The sequence below is a fragment of the Typopeltis vanoorti genome, chromosome 21 (genome assembly GCF_054136105.1).
Source record: "Typopeltis vanoorti isolate ZY-2024b chromosome 21, IOZ_Tvanoo_1.0, whole genome shotgun sequence".
Lineage (NCBI taxonomy): Eukaryota > Metazoa > Arthropoda > Arachnida > Uropygi > Thelyphonidae > Typopeltis > Typopeltis vanoorti.
In genome coordinates, this window is record NC_143569.1 from 41504146 (window position 1) to 41517421 (window position 13276).

The 13276-nt window shown below is 33.5% G+C and overlaps 1 protein-coding gene across 3 annotated transcripts in view; it reads right to left on the reverse strand.

Moving 5' to 3' along the window:
* The window catches only part of LOC150094771 (RCC1 and BTB domain-containing protein 1-like), a 224173-nt gene that overhangs the window by 72850 nt on the left and 138047 nt on the right, over window positions 1-13276 (reverse strand). For all 3 annotated transcript variants that reach the window (XM_090410997.1, XM_090410998.1, XM_090410999.1), the window contains exon 8: window positions 10713-10903. In XM_090410997.1, coding sequence (XP_090267123.1) covers window positions 10713-10903 — 191 coding nt within the window. The remainder of the gene's footprint in view (window positions 1-10712; window positions 10904-13276) is intronic.

A 13276-nucleotide genomic window follows, 5' to 3' on the forward strand; every position in this document is an offset into this window, starting at 1 on the left:
CTGAATATAGTGTTGTACTATCTTACCTGGGTAAGTAGTACAACACCAAGGCAACTCGTAACAAAGGTGGAGCAAGATACCAACACTTACCCAGGTAAGATAGTACAACACTATATTCAGTCCTGAAAATATTTTCAGGCGCAAACTTTGTTTGCTCTCACTGGGATAAAGGATTAAACTAAATTTATTATAGTCTAACCTAGTGAAAAATAAACTTTCTACTCCGTATATTGACTGGTAATTTGCTACTTTTGTCTTGGAGCTACCTATAAGTAATCGAACTATCTTATCCTTTCTCCAATCTCTTAGAACCATACCAGAACTAAGACTGAACAATTTCATAAGTGGTGCCAACTTAAAGATGGAATGATTCTGTTTCTTCCATTATGATCTCCCTTCCTCAGTAATCATTTAGATGGATTAACACTCTTTGATGTGTTCCCATATGAATATATGAAACTGAACATCTAATCTTCTGCTTTACATGTATTCAACTTACCTTCCAAAAAATATAAATGTACTATTAATTAATGTGTACATCTAATCCCTAAGTAATATAGTGTTTCTAGAAAAACCTAGATAAGAATTCAGGTAAGGAAAAAAAAATTATAATTTAAAATTTTTTTTAAAAAATGATTTAATTAAAAAAATGATTAAAAAATTTGTCGAGTTACTGTTGTAACTCTACAAATTTCAAAAGAGGATGGCTTGCACCTGAAGTGCAACCTCAGTATTAATAAAAAGAGCTATCAAAACACTTTTAAGTGTATAAACATTTGGCTATCTTTATGATAAATATGGAAAAACCATCTACTGAAATAATTACTAATATGGCTTCACAAAAAAAAAGGCTAATGGAATTAACTTAAATGCACTAATAACTGACAATTTATAAACTCTTGGGAGGAGTTCACATAAATTGCTGCCCTTAGATCTGGGAAAGAGGAACACACCCAGGGCCCCACATATCACAACACAAAAAAAAAATAAATTTATTAAATAAGTGGTATTAGAAATGAAATATTAGGAATCAATCTTATAGAAAAATAAATTTTATAGAATAAACATAATTTATGATTATGTATATCTATTTTAACACTAATCCAAACATCGCTGACCCATCAACAGAACACCCAGACATGTGCAACAATTAAATTCAGTCATCTTTGGCATTTTGTTGACTTTGTCATATAAAAACCATAGCTTTACACATATTTTTTGATTTTTGTCATTATGAAGGTATATTTGTCAAGGTAAGAGGATAGAACTTAACATTTTGTGTTAGCAAAATTTATAACTTTTAACAACAACAAAAATTAAAATAACTAAGGTACTAAAGTAACTACAGTACAAATAAACCCATTGTGATTGCAATACGTCACTATTTCATTTTGTGACAGCTCTTACTGACCAAGTTATTGATAACCATGACTAATTGGAAGGGAAATAAGTTCTCTTACATATTTAAGTAATACATCACTGAGTAGAAATGAAATGTTTAAAATGTTTTCAGTTCAGTATTCTTGATTCAAGAAAGTGCAACTAAAGAGAGGCTATATGCAGCTGTTTTACAACACAAAGAATAAGTTGAAATAAAATCTTTTTGCAACAAGAATTTATGTGAATTGGGAACAGTTATATACATGTTGCACCACAGTATACTGAATGTACATTTCTCTATGAGAGAAAACATCTTCAAAAATCAGAAAACTGAAAAATATTTGGTTTTACAGATAAATAGTTGTGTTTTCTAAAAATATATTTAACTGCTTGGGCATGTGAAAAAACATTGTGGATTATCTGAACAAATCTGTAATAGAAACATAATTAACATTTTGCAATTTTTACTTTTTGTGCAAATAAGAAATACATGTCAATAAGTGTTATACATTAAGCATTATGGTCTGTATTACTAAAAAAATACATAGTTATTTACTGGCTACCATTTTTCTGTAATTTTAACTACCATTTTCACAGTACAACTATTTGCCAAGATACATAAGCAGTGAGTATAGGAAACAATTCACATAATAAAGAAAAGATCTAAACTACTAACTTTGCATACTCTGATGTTGTAAAAATTTAAAGTATAAAGGATAATATGAAAAGTTAAAGACTAAAAAATGCAAGCTATAATGAAACAGAAGATGAATGGTATACAATAATCAAGATATTAACATTATGAGGTGAAAGATCATTATGGATGTGGCTGTCTCCACAGATGTGGAAGAAAAAACAGGATTAGTGATGCTCTGGCTGATTTTAAGTTTGGCATTCCTTTTTATATAATGGGCTGCCAAACCTCAAACAATGTAGGAGTGGTGGACATTAATAGCATTACAATGTGTCTTGATTGCTAAGATTTGAATATTCAAAGTTTAGTTAAGTCAAAGATAATAAAAAAAGTGATAAGCCAAGCTTTTATGTTATGGAGCATCCTTAGATCAGAATGTGTAAAGACACGTTCTGATCTAATGACAAACTCAAGTAGTTTCTATTATTCGAGTAAATTCAAATAAAATAAAAATTTTACGAAGTGATCATATATATTGCCTACTTTGTTGTGCTGTTGGCAGTAAAGATCTAAATGGAGATTGTAAATAGTGATGAACAAGTATGATATGAGAGACAGGGATAATAGTAAGAATGGAACTCCACTGATTTTTAAAATTTAAAACTAGATATGAATAACGGAATTAAAAGCATAAAAATATTTTGAAAGTTTATTTTCCACTTGGTTAGAGTATAATAAATTTAGTTTAATCCTTTATCCAAGTGTGAGCAAACAAAGTTTGCGCCTGAAAGTATCTTCAGGACTGGGTTAAGGTGGTACACACCAGGGCAACTCGGTGCAAAGGTGGAGCAAGCTACCAACACTCCTATCCTAAATTGTTTGTAGCTTGTGTTGGTAGCTTGCTCCACCTTTGCACTGAGTTGCCCTGGTGTGTACCACCTTAACCCAGTCCTGAAGATACTTTCAATAGGATAGGAGTGTTGGTAGCTTGCTCCACCTTTGCACCGAGTTGCCCTGGTGTGTACCACCTTAACCCAGTCCTGAAGATACTTTCAGGCGCAAACTTTGTTTGCTCACACTTGGATAAAGGATTAAACTAAATTTATTATAAGCATAAAAATAATTGGATGCTATTAAAAGATGAGAATAAATTTTGTAATGAATGATGATATTATTAGTAAAACAGAATATAAAAATAAATGAGAAACATGAAATCAATTTACAATGTGGAGTAAAGTTATTTTGGTACAACTGTCATCAGAATAAAAGAATAACATTTCGTGGTATATATAATGTAGGCTGCATCAATGGCTGCACCATGTTCCAACATAAAAATGTGCACAAATTCACATGGAGAGAAGAGGCAAGGAATAAGAAATTCTCATTGACTATGTTATTGTTGATAGAATAATAGTAAAAATAGCAAAGAAAGGAGATTTGGAAAACTATAATAATTGGAGGAGCATAAACTTGCTATGTGTCGAAAGTTTTTTTAACTTAACTTAGGTATATTATGTATTCAAGATACCAGGTAATTTTATATAAACTTGGTTTTAATCCTATTTCCCAAGTAAGCAAACAGACAAGAAAGTCAAGTTTGCACCTGCAAGTAGTGCAAGTCCAAGGCAACACTCATGAGTTGCCTCAACTGGCACCACCATGAGTTGCCTTGGACTTGTACTACTTGCAGGCGCAAACTTGACTTTCTTGTCTGTTTGCTTACTTGGGAAATAGGATTAAAACCAAGTTTACATAAAATTACTTGGTGTCTTGAATACATTGCTATGAGTCATTAGCAAAATTTTCTGCAAAATTATTATTTCAAGAATTACTGAAATAAAGAGCCAAAGGCTTTACTTCAGCAATGCAAAACTATACAAATCAAGTGGATATTGAATCCAACATTATTTCACAGCTGAATAAGAAACCAGAAGAGTTTTGTGGCGAATATAGAAACTATAAAAGTTTCGGCAGATCCAAGCGTAAGCAACCTTTCAGGATATGGGCTTAGGTGGACCGCTCGGATCTGCCTAAGCTTTTATAGTTTCTATATTTGGCACGAAACTCTTGTAGTTTTTTTCAGCTGTGAAATAATGTTGGATTCAATATCCACTTAATTTCTATTATTCTTTCAACAATCTTTAATATTTTAGATGAGGGCATGAGAAGAGAGCAGTCTGGTTTTAGGCCAAATAGATCATGTATAGACCACATTAACACCTTAAGAATAATAATCAAACAGTCAGGGTGAATTTAACTTTCCTTTATATTTGCTTTGTGGATTATGAAAAGCCTCCGATTCCATTGCTAGAGATTGTGTGTGGAATGCACTTTCAAATCAAAGGAATGCCGCAGAAGATAATAAACCTCATACAGGAAGGATAACAGAAATTCCAATGCCAGGTGCTGCATGATAGATATATGACACAACCCTTTCAATCTGTATCTGGAGTGTAACAAGGATGTCCCTTATTATTTATATTGGTGCTAGATCAAGTTCTAGAACAGACAGCAATGAAACATGCCAAAGGAATATCATGGAAAATAAATAAACTTTGGGCGATCTAGACTATGCAGATGATGTATGTCTAATTACTCACAAACATGCAGATATTCAAAACAAATTAACCATATTACAAGAAGAATCACTGAAAGTTGGTTTGAAAATAAACAAAACAAAACAAAACAAATGAGAATCAATGTGAACAAAAAGGCACAAGTACAAATGAAAATTGAAAATCGAAACTATTTTACATATCTTGGCAGTGTTTTATCTGCAGATGGAGAACTAAAGATGTTGACATAAGGATTCAAAAGGCAAGAAGTGCATATGCTAAACTTTGTAGAGTATGGAAAACGAAAAATATTCACAGAGATACAAAATTAAAAATATTTAATGCACGGATTAAATCAGTTCTTTTATATGGATGCAAAATGTGTCTAGTTTCCAAAAAAAATACAAAGAAAACGACAAACACTCGTAAATCGATGTCTACAGTGCCCACAAATTATTACTAACGAAGACCTCTGGAAAAGAACAAATCAGTAAAAAGTCGACCTTGAAATCAGAAAAGGAAAACTTAAATGTATTGGACACACACACACACTTAGGAAAGATCATGAAGAAATCTGTCATGCAGCCCTAGAATGGAATCCCCAAGGAAAGAGAAAGGGTGGCTGTCCTAAAAATACATGGAGGAGATAGACTTTAATAGAATGTGAGAAGAAGAATTCTGCTGAACTAAGACCAACAGGAAAGATAAAGAACTGACTGAAAAAATTTACAGGCTTCCGATGTTCCTAATGGATTCTGGAAAAGAAGAAGCAGAAGAAACCTCAGATATATAATGTAGGAGAAGTGGGCATTGATGGTTTTGCAACGTGTTTTTATTTCAATGGCTTCTGATATTCTTACCTTTGTTTCATTTTTGTTTTGAAAACTAAGAATGGTTACTTTTTCTGTTTGTGGTATATGGTTGTATTCTACTGCTTGTGCTGCTATTTCTGCATTTAGTGCTTTTGTGGTTTGGCTGATTTATTTTTTTGGTTTCTTTTGAAAGAATTCAGATATTGTGTATACAACAATCCCAATAATGTTCATACAAGCAGGAATGAAGTTATCTGATTGTAGACATAATATAAGTGGCACTGCAGTTTTTGCATTGATGTTTGGTTGACAAGAGAAGCGATAAATGATATGGTAACACTGTAGAATGTCATAAATTGTTTTCTTTTGTATTATTTTTAATTTATTTTATAATTTAGAATTACTAGTGAAAACAGTTTTATAGTCTGAATGTTTCAATATGTATCTTATAACTTTATGTATATTCTATATATATGGAAATTAAGATTTTATTATAGGAAATATTTACTTTCTCCTGAGGATTGTGGCTCTTTTTTGGCTGTAGAATTAATAAACTACGTTAACTGCTGGGGAGGGGTGCTTAAGGATCAAAGTTGTATAACTGAGAGGAGACCTCCACATACCTTTTAAAGGAATATGGAGAACCGACCAGGGATTCGGACCTATTGTCCAATCCTCACCTTCTCGTGGTACACCTTGTTGGGTATCTACCTGGATACTGAACAAACGAAGATGGGCCGGCAATTTGGATTTAGCCGACCAAATTGTATTCTCATTGGCTTAAACCAGTATACATACAAACTGATGGTACAACATGACAAAATTTCATGCTGGCTGGGGTGTCGCCCGGTTAAACAAGGCCCCATTGTTTTCGCCAGGGAACCAGGGCAAACAGCGAAAAGTTAGCTACTGGAACAAATCTGAAAGCACACCCAACGCAATATTACCAGAGTTAAAGATCGATACTATCAAACATAAGAAGCCTGAATGGCAAAGAAATGGAGCTAGCTGAGGAATTAGATAAGTACCAGATCGACATAATAGGGGTGACTGAAACAAAAAAGACAAAAACTGGTGAGATCTTTCTGAGCAATAAAATACAAAATGTTATATTCAGGCAATGACAATCAAGGAAAAGAAGGTGTAGCCATAATATTCAACACAAAATACAAGGCTAATCTTCTTGAATGGCAGGCAGTCTCAAGTAGAGTGATGTGGGCAAATATGAGAATGGGGAACTGGATAATGAGTGCTTATTTGTGCCTATGATCCCACAGAAGGTTCTGCTAAGGTAGAATTGGAGGAATTTTTTGAGGCTCTAGAGAAAGCTACTGACACAATGAAAAAGGAAAAGTTGGTCCTTGTTGGGGATCTAAATAGCAGAGTAGGAAATGATTGTCAGACATACAAAAATATTTTGGGAAAATTTGGAGAAAAGAGCAAAGCTAACAATAATGGCACATATCTGTTGGATTTCTGCTCAGGACATGGACTAGTTATTACTAACACCATGTTCTAACATAAAAATGTGAACAAATTCACATGGAGAGAAGAGGCAAGGAATAAGAAAAGTCTCGGTGACTATGTTATTGTTGATAGTGATGTTTTCTCCCTGGTGCAGGACACCAGAGTGTACAGAGGATTTGAAATTGAAAGTGATCACTATTTAGTCTTGAGCAGGATAAAATTGAATTTCATATTGAAAAGAATGACATGTAAGAAAGTCTTAAAGCGAGTAAATGTTGAGCAGCTCTCAGATGTGAACTGTAGACTAAAATACACAAACATGATTGAAGAAAAAATGAAAGAGTTTGAGAACAAGAACGAAACCATGGAGATTCAGTGGCAAACCTTGAAGAAAACCCTGATTGATTCAGCCAGAGAGGCATGTGGTGAGGTTATCTGCAAGAATAGAAAAATCAGAACTCTGTGGTGGACACAGGAAGTTAAAGAGGCCGTGAAGGAAAAGAAGAAAGCATATCATGGGTTCCTGGCAGATGGATCACCTTGTGCTCTTTGAGAATACAGAGACAAATGTAAGAAAGCTAAACACTTTGTAAAACTAGCTAAGCAAAAGTCATGGGAGGACTTTGGTAAGAATATAGAAATTAAATATCAAGAAGGTGGCAAAATATTCTGGAGGTTGTTGAAGAAGCTTAGGAATGGAGGAAAGAGTGCTGTAAAAGGAGTTAGAGATGATAAAGATGACATGAAAATGGGAGAAAAAGATATCCTTGAAGTATGGAGTAATTACTTTGAAAAACTGCTAAATGAAACACTGACCAGGCATGCAGTCAGGAATACATATCCATACTTGAAGTAGAAAAAGCCATCAAAGGCTTGAAATGTGGAAAGGCAGCAGGAGTAGATGATATTCGACCAGAAATGCTGAAGTATGATGGTATAAGAGTCTTACAGTGGCTGCACTGCATAGTTCAGAAGGCCTGGACAGAGGGACGAATTCCTGATGATTGGAGTAGAGCTCTAATAGTACCCATATATAAAAAAGGGAAATAAAACAGAATGTGAGAATTACAGAGGTAGGGAAATTTCCCTACTGAGGTAGGGAAATTTTTACAATACCTACACCATTAAAATAGATTTTTTAATGGTGTAGGGGTTGTAGAAATCAAAGTGTAGGTAGTTTCCTACATTTGTGAGTTTATGATATATTTTTGTATGAATACTTTCATGATCGAGTAAGAATTACATTCAAAAAATTAATTGAGGTTTTTTACTTCATGTTCTGTGGAGAAATGCAATCTATTACTAAAGTTATTCAGGAATGTTTGTGAATTTAGAATGGTTTGTTTTTCTCCAACACACAATTACATAATCAATTTATAATGTCCATAAAAAGAAAATATTTATAGCTCAATAGTGAACCTTTCTAGTCAACCAGAAATGCTGAAGTATGGTGGTATGAAAGTCTTACAGTGGCTGCACTGCATAGTTCAGAAGTCCTGGACAGAGGGACGAATTAAATATGCCAAATTAAACTTTATTATTAGAAAAAGGCCTAAATTTCACTCTTTCCTAGCAAAGACATATGTTTGAAAAAATAAACAATATTATTAATAGTCAACTACTTGTGAAATCTTAGATATTTTCTAAGATTTTTAAATATCTCTAAGATATTTTAGTCACAAAGGCCAATAAAGGTTGTTGTTCTTGTTAATAAATCAGATTATAGAAACAAAATGATAAATACTATTTCAGATCCTGGTACATACAAAAAGATAGACAGACCCCACTCCAAACCTGATGAAGAAAATTGATAACTATTTACGTGAACTAAGAGACAAAGATAACATTGATAAATTCACAATTAAAATTCTTGCCATGAACAAAACATCCATCTATCATCTGCCCAATCAGATCTTACAAGGACCCACTTTATTAGCATTTGTTGCAAATTTATTATAACCACTAATGAAAATATGAAAGTGCACAATATAAAACACAGATGATCTTTTTGAGAGAATTAAAAATCTATGCTTCCCCCCCAATAATATTCTCACATCATTCAATGTTACTCCATTATACATTAATGCTGACATTTGCAAAACACTGGACATTGTAAGAATTATTATAAAATTATTTAAACCTTCTTTGCATACAAAACTAACCCTTTCTGATATCCTAGACTTCATAAAACTAAATCTCAGCAAATTACTTTAAGTTTGAAAGAAATTTCTACGCACACATTTTTACACACCCAACTGGTCAAAATATTAGTGATAAGCTCGCTGACTTATTTTTGGCCCACTTGGAACTTATTATTCCCAACACTTCTAGATGGCATTTCTTTTTACAGATGTTATATGTTGACAATATATGTGTATTGGGAAAAAACAAATCATTCTAAATTTATGAACATTCCTGAATAACTTCAGTAATTGATTGCATTTTGTCATAGAACATGATGAAAAAAAAACTCAATTTTCTAAATCTAACTCTTACTTGATCATGAAACAGCATTCATACAAAAATTTATCAGAAACTCACTAATGTAGGAAACTACCTACACTTTGATTCCTACCACCTCTACACCATATAAAAAAATAATAATAAATAAAATAATAAATAAAATCAGTAACACTTTCTCAATTTATCAACAAAGGTTCATGAAGATTTAAACCAGGAAATTACCCATCTAAAGCAGATTATAATTATAAATAATAGTTATAATTTCTGCTCTGAAGATGTAAATCCAAAAAAAGATTAACTTATTTTGTTCATCTATTTATACTATGAAGCACTGCTACAAATTTTCACAGACGCCTAAGGATCTCTTGCCATAGAGCTTAGATATTTCTGTAATGTTGTTTCAGTCGATAGCTACTATCCTTGTAAGGCAGACAAAATACTGCATATCCTAGCTTCAACACTTCACAAGATCTTTCATTATGTGTGGATTAATTACTGTATTGCCCTGGTAGATACATAAATATTTTGGTCCCCAGGATTTAAAGGGGATAAATTAACTGTGGAAAGGGTACAGAGGCAGATAACAAAGATGGTTTCAGGACTGTACAATGTTAATTATGTGAGGATCGACTGAGGGAATGTGAACTGCAGAGTTTGGTGGATGGAAGAAAGAGAGGTGATATGATTGAGACTTTCAAACTGTTGAGAGGTGGTTACAGGATTGACACTGGGGAGTTCTTTCACTTGGTTGAACAGTAGGAAGGAGTGATGACAAGGGGCAATCCATGGAAGTTACGAAAGGAAGCTGTGAGCAGGAGGGTGAGGAATGGTTTCTTTGCATGGAGGGTGGTTGAACCATGGAATGCATTGCCTGATAGAGTGGTGAGAGCGAGAACGGTCAATGAGTTTAAGGGGTGGTATGATAGACTGTGTTTCCTAGGAGGGACCTCCCGCAATGAGTCTTGATAGACTGTGTTTCCTAGGAAGGACCTCTTGTGAAGAGTCTTTTGACTCCATGGAGGCCTGAATAATACTAATAATAATAAATAATGTCAAATTATCAAGAACCGATCAACTTTTACATTTATTATTTTTCTACAACTAAAGTTTTGAAAGCATACACAGAGATCCAAAACTAATATCTTTGTTTGCAATTAACTATGGCACCTAGAGTGCTTACCGATAGGTAGTTCAGAAGACAATAAAACCACTTTTCTTCCAAGATAAAATACTGTTTTTGTAGTTATACGTCATTATATATTCAGATCACTGCCCTCTTATTTAGCTAAGATGAACTGATAAAAATCAATACAGTTTTATCATTTTTTTTATTATTTTTCCAGAAAGTAAGAAATCACATGCACATCCATTTAAGAGTTAAGCAAATACAAAATGAACTACCTAATTCCATTGGTCTCCACGTCACAGCTGGTGATGCAAAACAAGCAAATACATCATGAAGAGAATGGAATGGAGTTTCAGTAGGAAGAGTTACTGCCTGTCCACGACACTGACCCCACATATACACTTTGGACGTTTGAGTCAAGGCTGCTGAGATATGGTTGTAATGGGAAGCTGCTATTTCTACAACTCTACAAAGAAATTAATTTCTTTTTAAATTTGACACAGTGTGACTTTTTTAAATACAATAAACAGTGTAAAACAATAATCTGGCAAATTAAAGTCACTACTTTATCATGCTAAAATTATTTACCAATTTCTTAAACTGAGATGAAGTCAAAACTAGTCTTGAAAACAAATAACCTGCATAACAAAATCAAACTCCCCACTTGAAGATGGCCAAAATATACATACCAGGGTAACCCTAAAAAGTTTTCATTACTTAGCATTTTCATTCTTTCTTGCATGTCATAATAAATAATTATATCTTCTCTCTATATCAAATTAAGGAGCTGATTCTAAGCAAAATAATATATTAATCACTTATGTTTAATGCTTAAGTTAGTTTTGTTTACTGATCAGACTGGAGTAGGAGTTGTAATTGCTGTTACAGCTGAGGCAACAAAGGCAACTAGGCTATGAGGCCAGTATTATTGTCTGTAAATTGTGTTCTTAGACTAATTTGCCTGTTCTGTGGTATGAAAACTGGGAGGAGAAACCTTATCACCTTCATATGACACTGGATAATTCACCATCACCTGAAAAGCCCATATAAAGATTCTTTATATCCTAGACAGGATTAAAAAAACCTAGGTCATGTCCAACCAAAGGGCACTATTAATAAAAACTGAGCTGGGGGGGGGGGGGGGGGGCGCTTTAAAAATTAAGGTTAGAAGATCAGATCAGTATATTAAGTCTATTAATCGTGTGTGTGTGTGTGTACCCCTCTGACCAATTGTTTTATTCGGAGGGGTGGAGACATTTTCAGGAGAATGAGTGGCTAAAATCAACTAATTCAAAAACATTTTTGAAACATATATTTGGACATACTGCAGCAAAACAGCTGGAAAATCTACAAAACACCTGCACCTCAAAGGTCAGAATGCTGTAAGAAGAGCATTGCATTAGACTGATGCAAAGTATACAAAGTCAGCAACACTGCTCCCAAACGAAATACATTTTGAACAATTACTCTCAAATGATCCTAAGACACTACACCCAAAGGCTGTTGGATACCAATCCATCCATTGGCACTTATAAATTGGCAGCCAAGCTCTGTACTCCAATGGAAACTGTCCAAAATCATCTTCACCAGCACGGCAAGATTGACAAAGGCTGTCAAAATGTTTCCCATAAACCGATACTAGAAGCTCACCATGACATCAACATTTGTAGAGGAAATACTCACTAATCCTTAGGATGAATATCAATAAACTTACAAGAATAACACTTTGGCCCCAATAAGAGATTGATGCAAGTAAAGTCATGCTTAAGTTGCTTACTTCATGCACAAGACTTCATGCATTAGACTGAAAACACCTAGACTTCATATAAGTTGTCTTTATCCAATAAAGAGCACATTTCTGAAGAAACTGTCTTTCAGCCTTGCATTATGGTTAGAAGCATTTTCTACATATCATCATCAAATTCCTCTTATGTACTGTCAAGGGGTGTACAGTATGATAGTACTGTATGAAATACTTACACCATTACTGACTTCCTATCTACAATTTTCCTCCAAATCAATCTGTTACCTGTCAAGACTTCAACATTATCAGATGTTATATTTCCATCTTCTAAGGCACTTTTTACTCTATCAATCCACCTATATCTTGGTCTTTTTCCTGCCAACCTATCAAAGAACACTTGTTTTGCTAATCTTTCTTCTCCCATTCTGTTTAAGTGACTACCACCTGAGATTAGCTATGCTAACAATGTTAAGTTCTTTCCTAATATTTTTTCGTTTTTAATATGACATTGCAATTGATGCCATCTGTTCACCCCTGTAATCTTTCTCAGGACTCTCATATCTGTGGTCTCTAGTCTTAGTGTTTAAATAGGTTATTAATTGTTTAATCTCTTTATAGAGAAGATCTCTTTTCGACTGCACCATTTGTTTAGATATGAGATTATTATTATTATTATTATTTTTTTAATCTATCCTCATTTTTATGAGATTTTCTCTATAACAATTATTTCTATTTCTGAGTATACCTATATATGCACAAGGGTTCACTCCAATTGGTGCAATGACTTTACCTCTTTCTTTCCGAATCAAAAAAAAAAAAAAATCACTGACTCAAAACTAAAATATAAACACATTTTATAAAACACAAACAATATATACACTTCAAACAAAATACATAACTACAAAATTAATGATCCAAGGCCTTTTAAAATAAACTTACAGTTAAGAGATCAGCCATTTTCTAACTCAATCTATTACTGATTTGTTTAACATATACTTCATCGCATTTACTACACTAAGCACTTTGTTTACACAATAACAAAAATATTCATAACCGGTTTCTCTGTAAGGCCCTCATGTAGAACACATTAATTCT